General features: G+C 43.5%; 1 protein-coding gene across 3 annotated transcripts; it reads right to left on the reverse strand.

Moving 5' to 3' along the window:
- Positions 1-52: 52 nt before the first annotated feature.
- On the reverse strand, positions 53-25,673 carry LOC123992472 (aldehyde dehydrogenase family 3 member A2-like). Of its 3 annotated transcripts, none has more exons than XM_046293634.1 (12): positions 25,188-25,673; positions 24,325-24,527; positions 23,859-23,987; positions 23,369-23,471; positions 19,690-19,775; positions 16,769-16,977; positions 15,640-15,757; positions 11,925-12,066; positions 11,620-11,786; positions 9,275-9,374; positions 8,658-8,896; positions 53-666 (listed from the first exon to the last, which is right to left on the reverse strand). In XM_046293634.1, the coding sequence occupies exons 2-12, from the start codon at positions 24,484-24,486 to the stop codon at positions 652-654; spliced, it is 1,470 nt and encodes a 489-aa protein (XP_046149590.1). In that variant the 5' UTR covers positions 24,487-24,527; positions 25,188-25,673; the 3' UTR covers positions 53-651. The 3 variants fall into 3 exon arrangements, with proteins under 3 accessions (XP_046149590.1, XP_046149589.1, XP_046149588.1); XM_046293633.1 differs by having other exon boundaries at positions 25,099-25,235; XM_046293632.1 differs by lacking the exon at positions 25,188-25,673 and adding an exon at positions 24,874-25,068.
- Positions 25,674-26,925: the final 1,252 nt, after the last annotated feature.

The following is a 26,925-nucleotide window of genomic DNA, read 5'->3' on the forward strand; positions in this document are numbered from 1 at the left end:
ACTTTTTTTGTTGTTAAAAAGTGACATCGAAGAAGTGTAATAAATACCCATAAACAAGATAACTTTTTATTTGAAATGAATAACTCTTCACAGTCTTATTATATATAATTTCACAGCTATGCCTAAATGTCATTTTAATATCTTAAATAAAAAAACTGATCATCTCATTGTTAATGTTAAGACAGTATATAAGGCAGGCAACTTTTCTTTTTATACTAAACATAAAGTACTGTTGACATAAATCAGTATAAAAACAAGAGGCACATTCTTTACAGTACAAAACAGTTGCACTCCTTTAGGAAATTCCCAGGAATAATGCAAATGCCTGGTACTCAGTCTTCCATTGAGGTTACAATCCCATTTGCAACAGTGCAACAGAGATGCAACAGAGATGAAATGTGTAGGACACGATACGAAATAAAAAAATAACCTCAAATATACAGGTTTACTTGCATCATAAACACCTCTAAAATGATGAATGGTTCATAACCCTTGTTTTAAAAACAGTTAAATAATTGCGATTTAAAATGAACTATTGCAATTTTGCTATGTTTATGACTGACGCTGAGACATAACTGTTGCCCCAGCACGACAAGTCTAAATCAGGGTCCAAGATGGTGGAGCCTCACGTACAGTTTCCCCACATCAGCATCACCGCAGGAACCTCTGCAAGAAACACAAGGCACAAAATGTCTCCCATCATCACTTTTCACAAACAGGACAACAATGAATATGACAATCAACAGGGGTACGGCAAACTACAAAGACAGATATGTGTAGAGGTACCAGAGGACCCAAAACAAAGGCCTTATTTAGTGAAGCATGATGCATGCTGGGTAATTAAAGGGGGCTGTAGATCATGTTTCTAGTGTTGTGTGTTTAGATTTCCTCAACAACACCAAACATTGTCTGAAGGAGACAAAGCAATTCTTGTGTTGGGAGCACAAGGGTTCTGTCCACATTGTCAACCTATTCCCTATATAGTGCACAACTTTTGACCAGAGCTCTATGGGCCCTGACCAAAAGAAGTGCACTATGTAGGGAATAGGGTGTAATTTGGGATGGACACCATTCTATGGAGCTGTGGGAGTTAAGAGAGGGAATGTTCTCATAATGTATCTTGCCATCTCTGTGAAAATGTACTTTCCAGGATGGATTCAAGAGACAAAATATAAGCACTCAGTTAGCATTTAGACACACAAATAGCTAATTGAAAAACAATAGCTGGGATTCTTTCGAGATAATCATTTAAATTGTATTAATAAACTGTTTTCATTTGAAAAAACACCTTATTCGGCCAACAAGCTGCAGTTCACTACACTCACATTAACATCTCCTCACCATGTGACCAATAACATCTGCTAACCATGTGACCATTAACATCTGCTAACCATGTGACCAATAACATCTGCTAACCATGTGTATGTGACCAATAACATCTGCTAACCATGTGTATGTGACCAATAACATCTGCTAACCATGTGACCAATAACATCTGCTAACCATGTGTATGTGACCAATAACATCTGCTAACCATGTGACCAATAAGATCTGCTAACCATGTGACCAATAAGATCTGCTAACCATGTGACCAATAACATCTGATTTGCTAACCATGTGACCAATAACAGTAACCATGTTATGTGACCAATAACATCTGGGACCAACAAACAATAACATCTTTGTCAGCATCCTAAAATGGCACCAGTTTTTAATCAGTGGTTTAACATCTGCTAACCATGTGACCAATAACATCTGCTAACCATGTGTATGTGACCAATAACATCTGCTAACCATTGACCAATAAGATCTGCTAACCATGACCAATAAGTGCTAACCATGTGACTAACATCTGATTTGACTAGAACCTGGTGGGACAAAAGTCAGCATCCTAAATGGCACCAGTTTTTAATCAGTGGTTTAGAGAGGAATAGTGTGCCTAAATAGGGAATAGTGTGCCATTTGTGATGGACCCTATATCTCCTCTCTCTTCCTTGGATCACCGGTCACTGAGAGGTTGTCGTTATTTAAACCAGTCAGGACCGAGACGCTCCAGTCCCTCCCTCTGCCCTCACACAGGCCACTATGGTATTTAAGTAGGAGTAGGAGGGGCTGTAGCCGAGCTAAGACAGGGATCTATTGTGGAGATCTCAACTGTTTCGTAGTATCCACTTATGGGATATGTCCAGAATGGCACCCTATTCCCCTTTTGACCAGGGTCTAGTCAAACGTAGTGCACTACATAGGGAATAGAGTGCCATTGGCTCTCTAAACCATTGATTAAAAACTAGAGCAGGAAGGCCTATTAGCAAACTCAGTCTGAACCCCCCCTGAAAAATAAGGGAACAGCAGTTACCAGGATATATATTTAGAAATCTGAGTTTATAGTTTGGGGCGGCAGGTAGGCTAGTGCTTAGAGCGTTGGACTAGTAACCCGAGAGGTTGCTGGATCGAATCCCAGAGTTGACAAAGTAAAAATTTGTCATTCTGCCCCCGAACAAGGCAGTTGTTCCCCGGTAGGCCGTCATTGTAAATAAGAATCTGTTCTTAACTGACTTGCCTAGTTAAATTAATAATTTGTTAAGTGTTGCAGTGTCTTGCATCCTCAATTTTACATCTCCCAACACAGAGATGTTTTGATCAACTAAAACCTTGTGATTGGAGGCTTCGTGACCACATGTACATGGCACCTTGGGGATATGGTCTAATTACCATTGAAAAACATTTTTTAAATTAATGTTGTTATCCCCTCGGACAAAATGCACATCTTGTTTGACATATTATTTCAATTAAACATCTGACCTATAGTCTATCTGACCTGTACTATAGTCTATCTGACCTGTACTATAGTCTATCTATCTGACCTGTACTATAGTCTATCTATCTGACCTGTACTATAGTCTATCTGACCTGTACTATAGTCTATCTGACCTGTACTATAGTCTATCTGACCTGTACTATAGTCTATCTGACCTGTACTATAGTCTATCTGACCTGTACTATAGTCTATCTGACCTGTACTATAGTCTATCTGACCTGTACTATAGTCTATCTGACCTGTACTATAGTCTATCTATCTGACCTGTACTATAGTCTATCTATCTGACCTGTACTATAGTCTATCTATCTGACCTGTACTATAGTCTATCTATCTGACCTGTACTATAGTCTATCTGACCTGTACTATAGTCTATCTGACCTGTACTATAGTGTATCTGACCTGTACTATAGTCTATCTGACCTGTACTATAGTCTATCTGACCTGTACTATAGTCTATCTATCTGACCTGTACTATAGTCTATCTATCTGACCTGTACTATAGTCTATCTGACCTGTACTATAGTCTATCTGACCTGTACTATAGTCTATCTGACCTGTACTATAGTCTATCTATCTGACCTGTACTATAGTCTATCTATCTGACCTGTACTATAGTCTATCTATCTGACCTGTACTATAGTCTATCTATCTGACCTGTACTATAGTCTATCTATCTGACCTGTACTATAGTCTATCTGACCTGTACTATAGTCTATCTGACCTGTACTATAGTCTATCTGACCTGTACTATAGTCTATCTGACCTGTACTATAGTCTATCTGACCTGTACTATAGTCTATCTGACCTGTACTATAGTCTATCTGACCTGTACTATAGTCTATCTGACCTGTACTATAGTCTATCTGACCTGTACTATAGTCTATCTGACCTGTACTATAGTCTATCTATCTGACCTGTACTATAGTCTATCTGACCTGTACTATAGTCTATCTATCTGACCTGTACTATAGTCTATCTATCTGACCTGTACTATAGTCTATCTGACCTGTACTATAGTCTATCTGACCTGTACTATAGTCTATCTGACCTGTACTATAGTCTATCTATCTGACCTGTACTATAGTCTATCTGACCTGTACTATAGTCTATCTATCTGACCTGTACTATAGTCTATCTATCTGACCTGTACTATAGTCTATCTGACCTGTACTATAGTCTATCTGACCTGTACTATAGTCTATCTATCTGACCTGTACTATAGTCTATCTGACCTGTACTATAGTCTATCTATCTGACCTGTACTATAGTCTATCTATCTGACCTGTACTATCTGACCTGTACTATAGTCTATCTGACCTGTACTATAGTCTATCTATCTGATCTATCTGACCTGTACTATACTATAGTACTATATCTATCTGACCTGTACTATAGTCTATCTGACCTGTACTATAGTCTATCTATCTGACCTGTACTATAGTCTATCTGACCTGTACTATAGTCTATCTATCTGACCTGTACTATAGTCTATCTGACCTGTACTATAGTCTATCTACCTGTCTATCTGACCTGTACTATAGTCTATCTGACCTGTACTATAGTCTATCTATCTGACCTGTACTATAGTCTATCTGACCTGTACTATAGTCTATCTATCTGACCTGTACTATAGTCTATCTGACCTGTACTATAGTCTATCTGACCTGTACTATAGTCTATCTATCTGACCTGTACTATAGTCTAGTCTAGTCTATCTGACCTGTACTATAGTCTATCTATCTGACCTGTACTATAGTCTATCTATCTGTCCTGTACTATAGTCTATCTGACCTGTACTATAGTCTATCTGACCTGTACTATAGTCTATCTGACCTGTACTATAGTCTATCTATCTGACCTGTACTATAGTCTATCTGACCTGTACTATAGTCTATCTATCTGACCTGTACTATAGTCTATCTGACCTGTACTATAGTCTATCTGACCTGTACTATAGTCTATCTGACCTGTACTATAGTCTATCTATCTGACCTGTACTATAGTCTATCTATCTGACCTGTACTATAGTCTATCTGACCTGTACTATAGTCTATCTGACCTGTACTATAGTCTATCTGACCTGTACTATAGTCTATCTGACCTGTACTATAGTCTATCTGACCTGTACTATAGTCTATCTATCTGACCTGTACTATAGTCTATCTATCTGACCTGTACTATAGTCTATCTGACCTGTACTATAGTCTATCTATCTGACCTGTACTATAGTCTATCTGACCTGTACTATAGTCTATCTGACCTGTACTATAGTCTATCTGACCTGTACTATAGTCTATCTGACCTGTACTATAGTCTATCTGACCTGTACTATAGTCTATCTGACCTGTACTATAGTCTATCTATCTGACCTGTACTATAGTCTATCTGACCTGTACTATAGTCTATCTGACCTGTACTATAGTCTATCTATCTGACCTGTACTATAGTCTATCTATCTGACCTGTACTATAGTCTATCTATCTGACCTGTACTATAGTCTATCTGACCTGTACTATAGTCTATCTATCTGACCTGTACTATAGTCTATCTATCTGACCTGTACTATAGTCTATCTGACCTGTACTATAGTCTATCTGACCTGTACTATAGTCTATCTATCTGACCTGTACTATAGTCTATCTATCTGACCTGTACTATAGTCTATCTGTCCTGTACTATAGTCTATCTATCTGACCTGTACTATAGTCTATCTATCTGACCTGTACTATAGTCTATCTGACCTGTACTATAGTCTATCTGACCTGTACTATAGTCTATCTATCTGACCTGTACTATAGTCTATCTATCTGACCTGTACTATAGTCTATCTATCTGACCTGTACTATAGTCTATCTGACCTGTACTATAGTCTATCTATCTGACCTGTACTATAGTCTATCTATCTGACCTGTACTATAGTCTATCTATCTGACCTGTACTATAGTCTATCTGACCTGTACTATAGTGTATCTGACCTGTACTATAGTGTATCTGACCTGTACTATAGTCTATCTATCTGACCTGTACTATAGTCTATCTATCTGACCTGTACTATAGTCTATCTATCTGACCTGTACTATAGTGTATCTGACCTGTACTATAGTGTATCTGACCTGTACTATAGTCTATCTATCTGACCTGTACTATAGTCTATCTATCTGACCTGTACTATAGTCTATCTGACCTGTACTATAGTGTATCTGACCTGTACTATAGTGTATCTGACCTGTACTATAGTCTATCTGACCTGTACTATAGTCTATCTGACCTGTACTATAGTCTATCTATCTGACCTGTACTATAGTCTATCTGACCTGTACTATAGTCTATCTGACCTGTACTATAGTCTATCTGACCTGTACTATAGTCTATCTGACCTGTACTATAGTCTATCTGACCTGTACTATAGTCTATCTGACCTGTACTATAGTCTATCTATCTGACCTGTACTATAGTCTATCTGACCTGTACTATAGTCTATCTATCTGACCTGTACTATAGTCTATCTATCTGACCTGTACTATAGTCTATCTATCTGACCTGTACTATAGTCTATCTGACCTGTACTATAGTCTATCTGACCTGTACTATAGTCTATCTGACCTGTACTATAGTCTATCTGACCTGTACTATAGTCTATCTATCTGACCTGTACTATAGTCTATCTATCTGACCTATAGTCTATCTATCTGACCTGTACTATAGTCTATCTATCTGACCTGTACTATAGTCTATCTGACCTGTACTATAGTCTATCTGACCTGTACTATAGTCTATCTGACCTGTACTATAGTCTATCTATCTGACCTATAGTCTATCTATCTGACCTGTACTATAGTCTATCTGACCTGTACTATAGTCTATCTGACCTGTACTATAGTCTATCTGACCTGTACTATAGTCTATCTATCTGACCTGTACTATAGTCTATCTGACCTGTACTATAGTCTATCTGACCTGTACTATAGTCTATCTATCTGACCTGTACTATAGTCTATCTATCTGACCTGTACTATAGTCTATCTATCTGACCTGTACTATAGTCTATCTGACCTGTACTATAGTCTATCTGACCTGTACTATAGTCTATCTGACCTGTACTATAGTCTATCTATCTGACCTGTACTATAGTCTATCTATCTGACCTGTACTATAGTCTATCTATCTGACCTGTACTATAGTCTATCTATCTGACCTGTACTATAGTCTATCTATCTGACCTGTACTATAGTCTATCTGACCTGTACTATAGTCTATCTATCTGACCTGTACTATAGTCTATCTATCTGACCTGTACTATAGTCTATCTATCTGACCTGTACTATAGTCTATCTGACCTGTACTATAGTCTATCTGACCTGTACTATAGTCTATCTGACCTGTACTATAGTCTATCTGACCTGTACTATAGTCTATCTGACCTGTACTATAGTGTATCTGACCTGTACTATAGTCTATCTGACCTGTACTATAGTCTATCTGACCTGTACTATAGTCTATCTGACCTGTACTATAGTCTATCTATCTGACCTGTACTATAGTCTATCTGACCTGTACTATAGTCTATCTGACCTGTACTATAGTCTATCTGACCTGTACTATAGTCTATCTATCTGACCTGTACTATAGTCTATCTATCTGACCTGTACTATAGTCTATCTGTCCTGTACTATAGTCTATCTGACCTGTACTATAGTCTATCTGACCTGTACTATAGTCTATCTGACCTGTACTATAGTCTATCTATCTGACCTGTACTATAGTCTATCTGACCTGTACTATAGTCTATCTGACCTGTACTATAGTCTATCTGACCTGTACTATAGTCTATCTATCTGACCTGTACTATAGTCTATCTATCTGACCTGTACTATAGTCTATCTGTCCTGTACTATAGTCTATCTGACCTGTACTATAGTCTATCTGACCTGTACTATAGTCTATCTATCTGACCTGTACTATAGTCTATCTATCTGACCTGTACTATAGTCTATCTATCTGACCTGTACTATAGTCTATCTGACCTGTACTATAGTCTATCTGACCTGTACTATAGTCTATCTGACCTGTACTATAGTCTATCTGACCTGTACTATAGTCTATCTATCTGACCTGTACTATAGTCTATCTGACCTGTACTATAGTCTATCTGACCTGTACTGTCTATCTACTATCTGACCTGTACTATAGTCTATCTATCTGACCTGTACTATAGTCTATCTGACCTGTACTATAGTCTATCTGACCTGTACTATAGTCTGATACTATAGTCTATCTGACCTGTACTATAGTGTATCTATCTGACCTGTACTATAGTCTATCTGACCTGTACTATAGTCTATCTGACCTGTACTATAGTCTATCTGACCTGTACTATAGTGTATCTATCTGACCTGTACTATAGTCTATCTGACCTGTACTATAGTCTATCTGACCTGTACTATAGTCTATCTGACCTGTACTATAGTCTATCTATCTGACCTGTACTATAGTCTATCTATCTGACCTGTACTATAGTCTATCTGACCTGTACTATAGTCTATCTGACCTGTACTATAGACTATAGTACAGGTCTATAGTCTATCTGACCTGTACTATAGTCTATCTGACCTGTACTATAGTCTATCTATCTGACCTGTACTATAGTCTATCTATCTGACCTGTACTATAGTCTATCTGACCTGTACTATAGTCTATCTGACCTGTACTATAGTCTATCTGACCTGTACTATAGTCTATCTATCTGACCTGTACTATAGTCTATCTGACCTGTACTATAGTCTATCTATCTGACCTGTACTATAGTCTATCTGACCTGTACTATAGTCTATCTGACCTGTACTATGAAGGCAGCCATGGCAGAGAACAGGGCCAGTAGTGCCATGCGTCTGAGCCGGCGCAGGTTGACCCGCTTCAGGAGGAAGAAGCGTGCCCAGCCCAGCTTCTTAGCCGTGTGGGGCGGGTAACGCATGGCGTTGGCATCCTCCAGGTTGAGCTTCTTAATGAGACAGGCACGCAGGTGGCTGAGCTGGTCAAAGCCGTGCTGGCTGTGGTAGCGTCCCATACCACTGTTACCTTGGGGGAGGGACACACACACACACACACACACACACACACACACACACACACACACACACACACACACACACACACACACACACACACACACACACACACACACACACACACACACACACAAGGTCAGGTCAGGTACTAACAAGGGTGCTATTAAGACACACACATAACACACTTATCAGTATCATATGTGTGTGTGTGTGTGTGTGTGTGTGTGTGTGTGTGTGTGTGTGTGCGTGCGTGTGTGTGTGTGTGTGTGTGTGTGTGTGTGTGTGTGTGTGTGTGTGTGTGTGTGTGTGTGTGTGTGTGTGTGTGTGTGTGTGTGTGTGTGTGTGTGTGTGTGTGTGTGTGTGTGTGTGTGTGTGTGTGTTAACTTACCCACCCCTCCGAAGGGGAGAGCACTGACAGTGAAGTGGACCAGACAGTCATTGGCCACTAGGGCCCCACTAGAAGTCTCTGCTATCACCCTCCTGATCAACTAGAGGTGGAGGGAGGGAGGAGGAGAGAGAGGGAGGGGGAGAGAGAGGGAGGGAGGTAGAGAGACGTGGAGAGAGATGGAGAGAGGGGGAAAGAGAGGGAGAAAGGGGTAGAGAGAGAGAGAGGGAGGGAGGTAGAGAGAGGTGGAAAGAGAGGGAGAGTGAGAGAGAGAGAGAGGGAGAGAGGGGGGAAAGAGAGAGAGAGAGAGAGAGAGAGAGAGAGAGAGAGAGAGAGAGAGAGAGAGAGAGAGAGAGAGAGAGAGGGAGGGAGGGAGGTAGAGAGAGGGAGGGAGGTAGAGAGAGGTGGAAAGAGAGGGAAAGAGAGGGAGAGGGGGAGAGAGGGTGAGAAGGGGAGAGAGAGAGAGAGAGAGAGAGAGAGAGAGAGAGAGAGAGAGAGAGGGAGAGGGAGGGAGGTAGAGAGAGGTGGAAAGAGAGGGAAAGAGGGGGAAAGAGAGGGGGAGAGGGGGAGAGAGGTAGATAGGGGGAGAGAGAGAGAGCGGGAGAGAGGTAGAGAGAGAGAGAGGGGGAGAGAGGTGGAGGAGAGAGAGAGAGGGGGAGAGAGGTAGAGAAAGGGGGAGAGAGAGGTAGAGAGAGGGGGAGAGAGAGGTGGAGAGAGGGAGAGGGGGGAGAGAGAGGGAGAGAGGTAGAGAGGGGGAGAGAGAGGTGGAGGGAGAGAGAGAGGGGGAGAGAGGTAGAGAGAGGGAGAGAGAGAGAGGGGGAGAGAGGTAGAGAGAGGGGGAGAGAGAGGTGGAGGGAGAGAAAGAGGGGGAAAGAGAGGGAGAAGTGGGGAGAGAGGGTGAGAAGGGGAGAGATGGTGAGAAGGGGGGAGAGAGGGTGAGAAGGGGAGGGGGAAAGAGGTGGGGAGAGGTGGAGAGAAAGGGAAGTGGAGAGAGGGAGGGAGAGAGAGGGAGAGAGAGGGAGGTGGAGAGAGGGAGACAGAGAGGGTGGGAGATGGAGATAGAGAGGAGAGAAGGAGGTGTAGAGAGGGATGTGGAGAGAGCGGGAGGGATGTGGAGAGAGGGAGGGATGTGGAGAGACAGAGAGAGACAGAGGGAGAGAGAGAGAGAGAGGGAGGGAGAGGGAGGGAGGTGGAGAGACAGAGAGAGACAGAGGGAGAGAGAGAGAGAGAGGGAGGGAGAGGGAGGGAGGGAGGTGGAGAGAGAGGGAGACAGAGAGGGAGAGAGAGGAAGCGAGAGAGACAGCGAGTCAGAGGGAGAGAGACAGCGAGTCAGAGGGAGAGAGACAGCGAGTCAGAGGGAGAGAGACAGCGAGTCAGAGGGAGAGAGACAGCGAGTCAGAGGGAGAGAGACAGCGAGTCAGAGGGAGAGAGACAGCGAGTCAGAGGGAGAGAGACAGCGAGTCAGAGGGAGAGAGACAGCGAGTCAGAGGGAGAGAGACAGAGAGTCAGAGGGAGAGAGACAGAGAGACAGCGAGTCAGAGGGAGAGAGACAGAGAGACAGCGAGTCAGAGGGAGAGAGACAGCGAGTCAGAGGGAGAGAGACAGAGAGACAGCGAGTCAGAGGGAGAGAGACAGCGAGTCAGAGGGAGAGAGACAGAGAGTCAGAGGGAGAGAGACAGAGAGACAGCGAGTCAGAGGGAGAGAGACAGAGAGACAGCGAGTCAGAGGGAGAGAGACAGCGAGTCAGAGGGAGAGAGACAGAGAGACAGCGAGTCAGAGGGAGAGAGACAGCGAGTCAGAGGGAGAGAGACAGAGAGACAGCGAGTCAGAGGGAGAGAGACAGCGAGTCAGAGGGAGAGAGACAGCGAGTCAGAGGGAGAGAGACAGAGAGACAGCGAGTCAGAGGGAGAGAGACAGAGAGACAGCGAGTCAGAGGGAGAGAGACAGCGAGTCAGAGGGAGAGAGACAGAGAGTCAGAGGGAGAGAGACAGAGGGAGAGAGACAGAGAGACAGCGAGTCAGAGGGAGAGAGAGAGAGGGAGGGAGGTGGAGAGAGAGGGAGGGAGGTGGAGAGAGAGGGAGACAGAGAGGGAGAGAGAGGAAGCGAGAGAGACAGCGAGTCAGAGGGAGAGAGACAGCGAGTCAGAGGGAGAGAGACAGCGAGTCAGAGGGAGAGAGACAGCGAGTCAGAGGGAGAGAGACAGCGAGTCAGAGGGAGAGAGACAGAGAGACACTAACTTAGTATTTAGCGTAGGTCATATTCATTAATATGGATACGTTTCATTAGTTAAAGTTGCATTAGTTTAATCTTACAGACCTTAGCTTTGATTTGACTTCTATGGTCTTTACCTTGTTGTCAGGTGAGAACACGTAGAGGGCCAGAGGCTTCTCTCTCTCATTGATGAACTGTATAGCCTCGTCCACTCCACTAACAGTGACAATAGGGAGCAGGGGACCAAAGATCTCCTCTTGCATCACCTTGGAGCCCCCTGTCACGTCCTTCAGCACCGTGGGGCCTGGACACACGCGCACATTGAGAAATAACACAATAACACACACAGTGAGCCGACACAAAGGGGCAGGAAGGGAAGGCTCGTGAATACTACAAACTTGAGAAATAACACACGCAGCCTACAGGGGCCTCGTTAACGTACCTATATAGCATTGTGACTGGTCGCTGTCTCCTCCGATGGCCACAGTACTCCCCTCGAGCAGTGACATCACCCTCTGGAAGTGGCGCTGGTTAATGATGCGTCCGTAGTCCTCGAAGGACTTTGGGTCGTCCGTATAAAACTCCTAACACCAGCCCAAAGGTAAAATACACGATTGTGAATGATCATTCAAATGCAGCTATAGGGCCTAGTGAAAGTCTGCTCCCTCTTGAAGGTTTTTCCTTAACATAAAAAGGAATGGAATTATACTTTTCTCCCCTCTATTTACCAGTATTGTGGTGGTGGCAGCATCATGTTATGGGTATGCTTGTCACCGGCAGGGACTGGGGAGTTTGTCAGGATGAAAATAGATATGAAAAGGAGCAGAGCCCAGGTAAAAAGTTTGAGGAAAACCCCACCTCAGTCTCTAGAGTTGTATTTTTCTACGGGACAACTACACAAATGTTTATGCAAAAGCAGTGTCGAGTGTTCCTGAGTGGTCTCAGTTCAGACATAAATCTGCTTAAAATAAAAATCAGAGACAAGGTTTAAATAACACTGTCCATTAATGATCCCCAAACAAATTTACTGAACCTGAGCAATTTTGACATCTAGTATTAACTCAAGGGGGTTGGATTTATCCAATTATCATATTTCAGTTTTTTTTTCTTAATTTGGAAAATGTTCCAGAATTTTATTTTACTTTGAAAATGTGGAGTAGGGTGTGTAGATTTAAATGTGGAGTAGGGTGTGTAGATTTAAATGTGGAGTAGGGTGTGTAGATTTAAATGTGGAGTAGGGTGTGTAGATTTAAATGTGGAGTAGGGTGTGTAGATTTAAATGTGGAGTAGGGTGTGTAGATTTAAATGTGGAGTAGGGTGTGTAGATTTAAATGTGGAGTAGGGTGTGTAGATTTAAATGTGGAGTAGGGTGTGTAGATTTAAATGTGGAGTAGGGTGTGTAGATTTAAATGTGGAGTAGGGTGTGTAGATTTAAACGTGGAGTAGGGTGTGTAGATTTAAATGTGGAGTAGGGTGTGTAGATTTAAACGTGGAGTAGGATGTGTAGATATGATGGAAAACACATTTAAATGTGGAGTAGGGTGTGTAGATTTAAATGTGGAGTAGGGTGTGTAGATTTAAATGTGGAGTAGGATGTGTAGATATGTTGGAAAACACATTTAAATGTGGAGTAGGGTGTGTAGATTTAAATGTGGAGTAGGGTGTGTAGATTTAAATGTGGAGTAGGATGTGTAGATATGTTGGAAAACACATTTAAATGTGGAGTAGGGTGTGTAGATTTGAATGTGGAGTAGGGTGTGTAGATTTAATTGTGGAGTAGGGTGTGTAGATTTGAATGTGGAGTAGGGTGTGTAGATATGATGGAAAACACATTTAAATGTGGAGTAGGGTGTGTAGATTTAAATGTGGAGTAGGGTGTGTAGATTTGAATGTGGAGTAGGGTGTGTAGATTTAAACGTGGAGTAGGGTGTGTAGATTTGAATGTGGAGTAGGGTGTGTAGATTTGAATGTGGAGTAGGGTGTGTAGATATGTTGTAAAACAAGTTTTATTTTACTTTGAAAATGTGGAGTAGGGTGTGTAGATATCATTTTACATTTACATTTAAGTCATTTAGCAGACGCTCTTATCCAGAGCGACTTATGATGGAAAACACATTTAAATGTGGAGTAGGGTGTGTAGATTTAAATGTGGAGTAGGGTGTGTAGATTTAAATGTGGAGTAGGGTGTGTAGATTTAAATGTGGAGTAGGGTGTGTAGATTTAAATGTGGAGTAGGGTGTGTAGATTTAAACGTGGAGTAGGGTGTGTAGATTTAAATGTGGAGTAGGGTGTGTAGATTTAAACGTGGAGTAGGATGTGTAGATATGATGGAAAACACATTTAAATGTGGAGTAGGGTGTGTAGATTTAAATGTGGAGTAGGGTGTGTAGATTTAAATGTGGAGTAGGATGAGGAGATATGTTGGAAAACACATTTAAATGTGGAGTAGGGTGTGTAGATTTAAATGTGGAGTAGGGTGTGTAGATTTAAATGTGGAGTAGGATGTGTAGATATGTTGGAAAACACATTTAAATGTGGAGTAGGGTGTGTAGATTTGAATGTGGAGTAGGGTGTGTAGATTTAATTGTGGAGTAGGGTGTGTAGATTTGAATGTGGAGTAGGGTGTGTAGATATGATGGAAAACACATTTAAATGTGGAGTAGGGTGTGTAGATTTAAATGTGGAGTAGGGTGTGTAGATTTGAATGTGGAGTAGGGTGTGTAGATTTAAACGTGGAGTAGGGTGTGTAGATTTGAATGTGGAGTAGGGTGTGTAGATTTAAACGTGGAGTAGGGTGTGTAGATTTGAATGTGGAGTAGGGTGTGTAGATTTGAATGTGGAGTAGGGTGTGTAGATTTGAATGTGGAGTAGGGTGTGTAGATTTAAATGTGGAGTAGGGTGTGTAGATTTGAATGTGGAGTAGGGTGTGTAGATATCATTTTACATTTACATTTAAGTCATTTAGCAGACGCTCTTATCCAGAGCGACTTATGATGGAAAACACATTTAAATGTGGAGAAGGGTGTGTAGATTTAAATGTGGAGTAGGGTGTGTAGATTTAAATGTGGAGTAGGGTGTGTAGATTTAAATGTGGAGTAGGGTGTGTAGATTTAAACGTGGAGTAGGGTGTGTAGATTTAAATGTGGAGTAGGGTGTGTAGATTTAAATGTGGAGTAGGATGTGTAGATATGTTGGAAAACACATTTAAATGTGGAGTAGGGTGTGTAGATTTGAATGTGGAGTAGGGTGTGTAGATATGAATGTGGAGTAGGGTGTGTAGATTTAAATGTGGAGTAGGGTGTGTAGATTTGAATGTGGAGTAGGGTGTGTAGATATGATGGAAAACACATTTAAATGTGGAGTAGGGTGTGTAGATTTAAATGTGGAGTAGGGTGTGTAGATTTAAATGTGGAGTAGGGTGTGTAGATTTGAATGTGGAGTAGGGTGTGCAGATATGAATGTGGAGTAGGGTGTGTAGATTTAAATGTGGAGTAGGGTGTGTAGATTTGAATGTGGAGTAGGGTGTGTAGATATGAATGTGGAGTAGGGTGTGTAGATTTGAAATGTGGAGTAGGGTGTGTAGATTTAAATGTGGAGTAGGGTGTGTAGATTTGAATGTGGAGTAGGGTGTGTAGATATGTTGTAAAACAAGTTCAAGGGGGTGTCGACTTTCTACAGGCACTGAGTGAATTACAGCTGCTATCAACTTCTTTAAGAACAGGGGGGCAGCAGGAGCCTAGTGGTTAGAGCGTTGGGCCAGTAACCGAAAGGTTGCTGGATCGAATCCCTGGGCTGACGAGGTCAAAATGTGTCATCCCTGCCCCCGAACAAGGCGGTTAAACCCACTGTTTCCCTGGTATGCCATCATTGTAAATAACTGACTTGCCCAGTTAAATAAACAATTAAATAGAACTTAGAGGAAGTGAATTACAGCTGTTGACTTGTTTAAGAACAGACGTGACATTGATCTTAGTTGCCGGATAAAGGTTCTGTATGAGTGGTCTGGAGTCAACACCGGTTCTGAGCTAACGTACCACTCCTTGTACTCTGGGTCAGATGAAGTAGTGGAATGTTAATTACCCTACTGTATGTGTAAGCCCCATTCTGCCACCATTTCTATTCCAACTCATTTGTATAATCTATGCTGTACATGATACCATGATGCATTTCCTGATCTCCTCCACCACTCTGTCCTGGATGCTGGGTTCACACAGGATGTAGTCTGGGGCGATGCACGTCTGACCACAGTTCACAAACTTCCCCCAGGTGATACGCCTGGGGAAACACAGAGGAGTAAATGGGCTTCTCATCTGAGTAAAGTAACAGCTCAAAGACCTCAAAGCTGTTCTCATCTGAGTCTTTGAGCTGTTCTCATCTGAGTAAAGTAAGAAATGGTCTTTGAGCTGTTCTCATCTGAGTCTTTGAGCTGTTCTCATCTGAGTAAAGTATGAAATGGTCTTTGAGCTGTTCTCATCTGAGTAAAGTATGAAATGGTCTGCTAAATGACTTAAATGTAATGTAATGTAAATGTCTTTGAGCTGTTCTCATCTGAGTCTTTGAGCTGTTCTCATCTGAGTAAAGTATGAAATGGTCTTTGAGCTGTTCTCATCTGAGTCTTTGAGCTGTTCTCATCTGAGTAAAGTATGAAATGGTCTTTGAGCTGTTCTCATCTGAGTAAAGTATGAAATGGTCTTTGAGCTGTTCTCATCTGAGTAAAGTATGAAATGGTCTTTGAGCTGTTCTCATCTGAGTAAAGTATGAAATGGTCTTTGAGCTGTTCTCATCTGAGTCTTTGAGCTGTTCTCATCTGAGTAAAGTATGAAATGGTCTTTGAGCTGTTCTCATCTGAGTAAAGTATGAAATGGTCTTTGAGCTGTTCTCATCTGAGTCTTTGAGCTGTTCTCATCTGAGTAAAGTATGAAATGGTCTTTGAGCTGTTCTCATCTGAGTAAAGTATGAAATGGTCTTTGAGCTGTTCTCATCTGAGTCTTTGAGCTGTTCTCATCTGAGTAAAGTATGAAATGGTCTTTGAGCTGTTCTCATCTGAGTAAAGTATGAAATGGTCTTTGAGCTGTTCTCATCTGAGTAAAGTATGAAATGGTCTTTGAGCTGTTCTCATCTGAGTAAAGTATGAAACGATCTTTGAGCTGTTCTCATTTGTAACAGTCCTTGAGCTGTTGCAGTGACGCTGCCCACAATATACAATTTCCAAGATTTTAGATGACCAGGGACAAAATGACACAGATCGAATAACTCTCAAGGAATATGGGGCAGTCTGCCACTGACCGGCACGCAACTCTGAGGTCGACGTCCTTATCGATGTAACAGGGGCTCTTCCCCCCCAGCTCCAGGGTCACAGGGGTGAGGTGTCGGGCTGCGGCCTCCATCACCAGTTTACCCACAGTGCTGTTCCCTGTGTAGAAGATGTGGTCGAAACGCTGACGCAGCAACTCCTGGGTCTCTGAGACACCCCCACACACTACAGGGTACAGCTCCTGGGGAGGACACACACACACACACACACACAAACTTCAGTTTCCTCTCACCATGAACAGAAGCCTACGACACAAGAGGGTTTGAAATGAGAATTGAAAGGAAACACAGTGGCCTTCAGACAGGATTCACACTCCTCGACTTTCCCCACCTTTTGTTGTTACACCCTGAATTTAAAATGGATTTGATTGGCCTACAAACAACAACAACAACAACAACGCCCTACAATGTCAAAGTGGAAATATGTTTGTTCTATTTTTTTACTGATTAATAAAAAAATAAAAAGCTGAAATGTTTTGAGTCAATAAGTATTCAACCCCGTTGTTATGGCGATACCTCAATAAGTTCAGGAGTAAAGCCTTGCTTAAAAAGGTCACGTAATATGTTGCATGAACTCACTCTGTATGCAATAGTGTTTAACATGTTTTTCTGAATGACTATCTCATCTCTGTACAACACACATACAATTATCTATGAAGTCCCTCAGTCGAGCAGTGAATTTTAAACACAGATTCAACCACAAAGACCAGGGAGATTTTCCTGCAAAAGAAGGACACCTATTGGTAGATGGGTAAAAAATAAAATAATAATAATAATAATAATTAAAAAGCAGAAATTGAATTTCCTTATGAACATGGGTGAATTTATTAACTACACTTTGGATGGTGTATCAATACATCCAGACTGTAACAGCTTTCTTCCTGGGAAGGAGAGGAGGACCAGAAATGCAGCATGGTTATTTATAAACATCTTTAATGGAAGATGAAACCGTGAACACTATACAAAATAAGAAAACGTGGAAAACCAAAACAGTCCTAACTGGTGCAAAACACAGAGACAGGAACAATCACCCACAAGAGACCTAAAGAATATGGCTGCCTAAATATGGTTCCCAATCAGAGACAATGATAAACACCTGCCTCTGATTGAGAACCACTCCAGGCAACCATAGACTTTCCTAGACAACTCTACTAAACACAACCCCATAAATCTAATAAACCCCTAGACAAGACGAAACACAATAAATCACCCATGTCACACCCTGGCCTAACCAAAATAATAAAGAAAACACAGATAACTAAGGCCAGGGTGTGACACAGTCACTACAAAGATACAGGCGTCCTACCTAACTCAGTTGCCGGAGAGGAAGGAAACTGCTCAGGGATTTAACCATGAGACCAATTGTAATTTTTTTAAAGTCAGAGTTTAATGGCTGTGATGGGAGAAAACTGAGGACTGATCAACAACATTGTAGTTACTCCACAATACTAACCTAATTGACAGAGTGAAAACAAGGAAGTCTGTTCCAAAACATGCATCCTGTTCGCAACAAGGCACTAAAGTAATACTGCAAAAAATATGGCAAAGCAATTCACTTTTTGTCATGAATACAAAGTGTTATGTTTGGGGCATATCCAATACAACACATTACTGAGTCCCACTCTCCATATGATCAAGCATAGTGGTGGCTGCATCATGTTATGGGTATGCTTGTAATCGGGATAATAAAGAAACAGAATGGAGGTAAGGACAGACAAAATCCTAGAGGAAAACCTGGTTCAGTCTGCTTTCTACCAGACTCTGGGAGATTAATTCACCTTTCAACAGGATAAAAACCTAACACACCAGGCCAAATCTACACTGGAGTTGCTTACCAAGAAGACAGTGAATGTTACTGACAGGCCGAGTTTTGACATAAATCTTCTTGAAAATCTATGGCAAGACATGAAAACGGCTATCGAGCAATGATCAACAACCAATTGGACAGAGCTTGAAGAATTTTGAAATTAATAATGGGGAAATGTTGCACAATCCAGGTGTGGACAGCTCTTAGAGACTCACCCAGAAAGACTGTAATCGCTGTTAAAGGTGCTTCTACAAAGGACTGACTCGAGGGTGGGAATACTTATGTCAATGTGATATCTGTATTTCATTGTCAATACGTTTGCAAAAAAAATCGAAAAAAACAAAACATGTTTGCACTTTGTCTTTATGGGGTGTTGTGTGTAGATGGGTGAGAATTTTTTATTTATTTAATCCATTTTGAATTCAGGCTGTAACAACAAAATGTTTCACCAAGATAGAAGTATAACTCGAGAAACGTAAGTAAGCAGAATATATACAGGGTCAGTTCCATATTAACAATGTACAGGGATACTGGAGTGATGGAGGTAGATATGTATAGGGGTAAGGTGACTATACACAGGGTCGGTACCATATTAACAATGTACAGGGATACTGGAGTGATGGAGGTAGATACTGTATGTACAGGGATACTGGAGTGATGGAGGTAGATACTGTATGTATAGGGGGAAAGAGACATCAGGTTATGTGATAAACAGAGTAGCAGGAGTGTACAGTATATGATGATTGTAAGTGTGTGTGTATGTGTAGAGTCAGTATAAATGCATATTATGCGTGTGTGAGCAGATGATGGAGTGTGTGTTTGTGTGTGTGTTGGAGTGACAGTGTGTAGGAGCCATGTGAGTGTGCGTAGAGACAATGCAAAAAAAATAAGAATAAAATTACAATGGACACCTCAGATAGTTTGTGTAGCCATTTTGTTAACTATTTAGTTAGCAATTTAGCAGTCTTATGGTTCGGGGATAGAAGCTGTTCAGGAGCCTGTTGGGGTAAATGTAGAATAGGTCAAAGGGTTTCTGTGTAAAGGAGTAAACATGCATCTGATAGGGATTTGATGCTAGTGAAGTGACCTTGTCCAGGTAGAGAGAGAGCAGTTCCTCCATGACCTTGGCTGAATGAGAGCTGACCTCTGACGGCTTAACCACAGCAGCATTACCTGAGGGATGGAGAGATGGGAGGGAGGGATGAGGGAGGGAGAGATGGGAGGGAGGGATGGGATGGAGAGATGGGAGGGAGGGATGAGGGAGGGAGAGATGGGAGGGAGGGATGGGATGGAGAGATGGGAGGGAGGGATGAGGGAGGGAGAGATGGGAGGGAGGGATGAGGGAGGGAGAGATGGGAGGGAGGGATGGGATGGAGAGATGGGAGGGAGGGAGAGATGGGAGGGAGGGATGGGATGGAGAGATGGGAGGGAGGGATGAGGGAGGGAGAGATGGGAGGGAGGGATGGGTGAGGGAGGGATGGAGGGATGCATGAGATGGGAGGGAGGGAGGGATGAGGGAGGGAGAGATGGGAGGGAGGGATGGGTGAGGGAGGGATGGAGGGATGCATGAGATGGGAGGGAGGGAGGGATGAGGGGAGGGAGAGATGGGAGGGAGGGATGGGTGAGGGAGGGATGGAGGGATGCATGAGATGGGAGGGAGGGAGAGATGGGAGGGAGGGATGGGTGAGGGAGGGAAGGAGGGATGCATGAGATGGGAGGGAGGGATGGAGGGATGCATGAGATGGGAGGGAGGGAGGGATGGAGGGATGCATGAGATGGGAGGGAGGGATGAGGGAGGGAGAGATGGGAGGGAGGGATGGGTGAGGAGGGATGGAGGGATGCATGAGATGGGAGGGAGGGATGCATGAGATGGGAGGGAGGGAGGGATGGAGGGATGCATGAGATGGGAGGGAGGGAGGGATGAGGGAGGGAGAGATGGGAGGGAGGGATGGGTGAGGGAGGGATGGAGGGATGCATGAGATGGGAGGGAGGGAGGGATGAGGGAGGGAGAGATGGGAGGGAGGGATGGGTGAGGGAGGGATGGATGCATGAGATGGGAGGGAGGGAGAGATGGGAGGGAGGGATGGGTGAGGGAGGGATGGAGGGATGCATGAGATGGGAGGGAGGGAGGGATGAGATGGGAGAGATGGAGGGAGGGATGAGGGTGGGATGGATGAGGGAGGGAGAGATGGGAGGGAGGGATGGGTGAGGGAGGGATGGAGGGATGCATGAGATGGGAGGGAGGAGGGAGGGATGGGAGGGAGGGGATGGGATGAGGGAGGGAGGGAGGGGGATGGGTGAGGGAGGGATGCATGAGATGGGAGGGAGGGATGAGGGAGGGAGAGATGGGAGGGAGGGATGGGTGAGGGAGGGATGGAGGGATGCATGAGATGGGAGGGAGGGAGAGATGGGAGGGAGGGATGGGTGAGGGAGGGATGGAGGGATGCATGAGATGGGAGGGAGGGAGGGAGGGATGAGATGGGAGAGATGGAGGGAGGGATGAGGGTGGGATGGATGAGGGAGGGATCGAGGGATGGATGAGGGAGGGATGGATGAGGGAGGGATGGATGAGGGAGGGATGGAGGGATGAAGGAGGGATGGATGAGGGAGGGATGAATGAGGGAGGGATGGAGGGATGGATGAGGGAGGGATGGATGAGGGAGGGATGGAGGGATGAAGGAGGGATGGGGGAGGGATGGAGGGATGAGGGAGGGAGAGATGGGAGGGAGGGATGGGTGAGGAGGGAGGGATGCATGAGATGGGAGGGAGGGATGAGGGAGGGAGAGATGGGAGGGAGGGATGGGGAGGGAGGGATGAGGGATGCATGGATGGGAGGAGGGGATGAGATGGGAGAGATGGGAGGGATGGGAGGGATGAGATGGGAGAGATGGAGGGAGGGATGAGGAGGGAGGGATGAGGAGGGATGGATGAGGGAGGGATGGATGAGGGAGGGATGGAGGGATGGATGAGGGAGGGATGAATGAGGGAGGGATGGATGAGGGAGGGATGGATGAGGGAGGGATGGATGAGGGAGGGAGGGATGGAGGGATGGGGGAGGGATGGAGGGATGAGGGAGGGATGAGGGAGGGATGGATGAGGGAGGGATGGATGAGGGATGGATGAGGGAGGGATGGATGAGGGAGGGATGGAGGGATGAAGGAGGGATGGGGGATGGATGGAGGGATGGGGGGATGGATGGAGGGATGAGGGAGGGATGGAGGGATGCAGAAGAGAGGTGGTATTAGACAGTGAATGTGTAATCATAACAACGTTATGTGAGGATTCTGTGTTATGCACTATAGCCCGTTACCACATATGTGATTGAATATGATCTGCTGTTGGCTTGTGTGGATGTATGTGTTATGCAACATGGCTGACTTGAGACATTGTCAACAGTTTCAGGGCCATGGACCTTTCTCGTGATGGAAAAATACAGAATAACATGAAAACGGACACATACAGAACGTAGTGTCGGTAACAAACGGTCTTTTGTTAGATAACAGGAGCCAGGTGTGAGATAACTGTATCGAGCATGGGCGCATAGATATTCTACACAACTTCAACGACTGACCGCTGAAGCGCCCGGGGGCTGGGACCAGCTCGGGCGCCAACAATCAACGATAGGCTGGGTGAGTTTAAACCACGCCCAGTCTCTACTCTGACAGGCCGGCTCGGAAGCAGGAATTACTTCTGTCAGTATATTATAATATCTTTGTCAGGAACAAGTCAGTTCTCTGTTTGCCCTGCGAGGTGGGACAGAGAGCCGTATATACGAAAATTGCATTTACCACTTATTGCTTAGCTAATAAAAAATACATAGCATACAATCGGTGACTCAGTGTCATACTTATCCTGATACCAGATTCGATTGACGCAACCCTAACAGTTACAAGACTGTGTTAGCTCTATGCTAGCCTGCTGAGATAAAGCCTAGGCATTAGCTCTATGTTAGCCTGCTGAGATAAAGCCTAGGCATTAGCTCTATGTTAGCCTGCTGAGATAAAGCCTAGGCATTAGCTCTATGCTAGCCTGCTGAGATAAAGCCTAGGCATTAGCTCTATGTTAGCCTGCTGAGATAAAGCCTAGGCATTAGCTCTATGTTAGCCTGCTGAGGTAAAGCCTAGGCATTAGCTCTATGTTAGCCTGCTGAGGTAAAGCCTAGGCATTAGCTCTATGCTAGCCTGCTGAGGTAAAGCATAGGCATTAGCTCTATGCTAGCCTGCTGAGATAAAGCCTAGGCATTAGCTCTATGTTAGCCTGCTGAGGTAAAGCCTAGGCATTAGCTCTATGCTAGCCTGCTGAGATAAAGCCTAGGCATTAGCTCTATGTTAGCCTGCTGAGGTAAAGCCTAGGCATTAGCTCTATGCTAGCCTGCTGAGATAAAGCCTAGGAATTAGCTCTATGTTAACCTGCTGAGGTAAAGCATAGGCATTAGCTCTATGCTAGCCTGCTGAGATAAAGCCTAGGCATTAGCTCTATGCTAGCCTGCTCAGATAAAGCCTAGGCATTAGCTCTATGTTAACCTGCTGAGGTAAAGCATAGGCATTAGCTCTATGCTAGCCTGCTGAGATAAAGCCTAGGTATTAGCTCTATGCTAGCCTGCTGAGGTAAAGCCTAGGCATTAGCTCTATGCTAGCCTGCTGAGGTAAAGCATAGGCATTAGCTTGGGGAGCTAACACAAGTTTCCAAGTCTCAGGCAAGGTTATTCATCACGCGAGCATTGTTAACACACAAAACCACCTCCATTACGTTTTCTACTACAGTACCTGCAGCAATAGCCGCGATCAGGGGCTGGAGGGTCACTGCCCAGGGATAGTTCCAGGCCCCGATGATGAGGACCACTCCCAGAGGCTCTGGCTGGATGTATACCTGTGACAAGACGAAGACTATGTTTTTAATCCATGATTCCCCATCCTTCATATGTTCTGTAGGGGTGGCAGGTAGCCTAGTGGTTAGACAGTTGGGCCAGTAAGCGAAAGGTTTCTGGATCGAATCCATGAGCTGCCCCTGAACAAGGTAAAGCCTCGGAACCCACTGTTCCTAGGCCGTCATTATAAATAAGAATTTGTTCTTAACTTTTTTTTATTTTTTAAATGTAAACGTTCTAAGCTGTATTTTATGTAATGAGATTACAGGACATAAAAATACATTTAGGTAGAGACAGACAATGAGGTCCGATGGGCCCTGGTCACAAGTAGTGCACAATATAGGGAATAGGCTGCCATTTGGGACCCTCCAATGTTTATCTTGTCTTACCTCGTCTAAGATGGTGAGGAGGCTCTTCTCTACAGGCCGAGGGGCAGCCCATTCTGCTAGCCTCTCCACAGCCACGTCGATCTCCCCTTCCAGACCCAGGGTCTCAAACAACTCTGTGCTGTGTTCAGTCTGCAGCAGGTGAAGGACACACCATTACAACAATCAGTCAGTCAGACAGTCATATAGCCATTTTTACAAAAACATTGTCACAGAGTGCTCTACAGTAGGTTAACACAAGTGGGTTATAATTAGATGTCCAGACTACATATTAACTTATTCTAAAAACTACTTATAAACCATTTACAACCCCCTTAAAGGATACCTTTATGTAAGTTGTCAAATTAAACTCTCAAATGGTAACCTATTCCCTTTTATAGTGTGCTACTTTTGACCAGGACCCAGGGCTCTAAAGTAGTGCACTATAAAGGGACTAGGGTGTAATTTGGGACGCTACTCTAACGCTCACCTTGTTAAGGTCCTTATTGACAGCGTCTGCAATGTCCTTGCGTCTCTCTGTGATGAAACGGTGCAGGTTCTTAAGCTGGTGAACTCTGAACTTCAGGGGTTTCGACATACCGGTCTGGAAGGCCCTCCTTGCCCTCTCTACCACCAGCTGTTCCCGAGACATTCTACTACCGCACTGGGTCAAGGACTGGTAGAACAGGGACACTAAGGAAATGCATTATTGGGTTAGTAGCTAACGTTACATGTTGTGTGCTACAGAGGTACAGTGTGTGTGTGTGTGTGTGTGTGTGTGTGTGTGTGTGTGTGTGTGTGTGTGTGTGTGTGTGTGTGTGTGTGTGTGTGTGTGTGTGTGTGTGTGTGTGTGTGTGTGTGTGTGTTATCAACACGGAGATAAGAATGCCTCTCTTATATTTCTACTCGTACGTAACTATAGGGTAGGAATGTCAAAGTGTATTCATTAAAGCCAGTAGCCTAATAGGAGGAATCAACAATAATTCCAAAGTATATGTCTATGTGGTATTAATACACGCTATTATAAAAGGATCTTTACCAGGATATTGCTGTATGCTTCTCGATTCCAAAACAACGCCTAGCATTAAGAGACTGTATAATCCTGGAGTTTTGCCATTCAAATAAAGGGGCTGAGCTACTAGCCAACGTTAGCTAAATGGCTAACAGCTAAAAAAAACAACAACAACAACAACAACATTGAATTACAGAACCGTTCATATTCGAAGGCAACTAAAATGGCAAACCCGGATTTTCATAGCAATACCTTGTAAATCAGCAGAGAAATCTGGTATATTTTTGAACGAACGTTTGCTCTACTGTTGACCCCAATAGTGCAACACTGTAGCATCTCACCTCAGTACAGTAGCTTTCGTCCTGTTATCCGACAAAAATTATAACAGTAACACCACGTCATCGGAGGGGGAAGGGCCACCACAGCGAACACCATGGCGATTGGTTAAGCAATATGTCAATCCAACTCGAGAAGCAAGGTTTGTCAAATGACAAGTGTAGATCGTTTGACTCTTGCCCATTTGGGAAGTAGGCGCCGCCTATTCGATGGTGCCCACAGATGATAGAACAAAGAGACAGATGTTTCACCGGATGTTTAAATCTGTAGCATCCGGTTGGAATTTTCATTCCCAAATATGGTGAGCGGAGGAAGCTCAGTCAGAGAATAAGAGGCGAAGAGAGAAGTTTCACTCTCGCCAAAATCTGTCCAAAATAAACCCAATTCGTTTCTACAGTAGCTGTGCGTAGGTAACATCATCGACAGAAAAGGCAGAAATAAATAAGCTATACAACCTAGGTGTTGTGATAATTGCGTTGTTTGCTCTATAACCTGTTAGTTCATAAACCTTGCCACTGTGATATATAGGCCTAGACAATAAGACACTGTGGCAGAATAAATTCAACCACACCTTTGTTTAATCACAAAACCAGAGAGCAACAACTTTCTGTTGAAGTCCACAAAGCATATTCCATGTAACAAACAATTTTGTGATGTTACCTGCCTACATATAGACTTGAAATCATTGGCCACTTTAATAAATGGAACACTAGTCACATTAATAATGCCACTTTAATAATGTTTACATATCTTGCATTACTCATCTCATATGTATATACTATATTTTAAAGCATCTACTGCATCTTGCCTATGCTGCTCTGTCATTGCTCATCTATATATTTATATTTTCTTATTCCATTCCTTTACTTATATGTGTGTGTATTAGGTATTTGTTGTGGAATTATTAGATAATACTTGTTAGATATTGTTGCACTGTCGGAACTAGAAGCAAAAGCATTTTGCTACACTCGCAATATAATCTGCTAACGATGTGTATGTGACCAATAAAATTTGATTTGATTTGATTTACATGACCTACAGCATTGTCTAAGAAAATTCATGTTTCTGACATTTTCGGACTACAAAACAACTATTGATTTAGAACCACAGAGAGTTACCCGCAAGAGGCAAAGAAAACAGGAGCTGCCTCCACTATTCCAGCACCATTTCAATGAAAACATTTCAACATCTTCAAATCACCTCTGCTTAGTCTAACAGTGACAACTAAAGATACCAAAAACAATTTGGTCCAATCAACATAAGCTAGATATGATATGGCTGTCCATGATTTCTGATTTCTGTGTGTGTGTGTGTGTGTGTGTGTGTGTGTGTGTGTGTGTGTGTGTGTGTGTGTGTGTGTGTGTGTGTGTGTGTGTGTGTGTGTGTGTGTGTGTGTGTGTGTGTGTGTGTGTGTGTGTGTGTGTGTGTGTGTGTGTGTGTGTGTGTGTGTGTGTAGAAAAGTAGAAAAAACATGACTCACCCTACATGTAGAGAAACGCCAATGTCCTCCTCCTCTCGTTCATGTTGAGGAAGCGGTCTATGACTCTGTCATACAGTACACCCTTTTAGTTTAGTTGTCCTTGGCTACCTGGCTAAAATGCTCGCTAGCCTAGCTTCCTTTCATGGGCAACGATGAGCCAACTCGTTAAGATTAGCGTACTACATCTAACTACATATTGAACTTCCATCCTCTCAGGCCAGAGGCACAACAATTTATGAATTTATGCTTAGATCAGATTTGCC

This window comes from Oncorhynchus gorbuscha, linkage group LG13, assembly GCF_021184085.1.
Source record: "Oncorhynchus gorbuscha isolate QuinsamMale2020 ecotype Even-year linkage group LG13, OgorEven_v1.0, whole genome shotgun sequence".
NCBI lineage: Eukaryota > Metazoa > Chordata > Actinopteri > Salmoniformes > Salmonidae > Oncorhynchus > Oncorhynchus gorbuscha.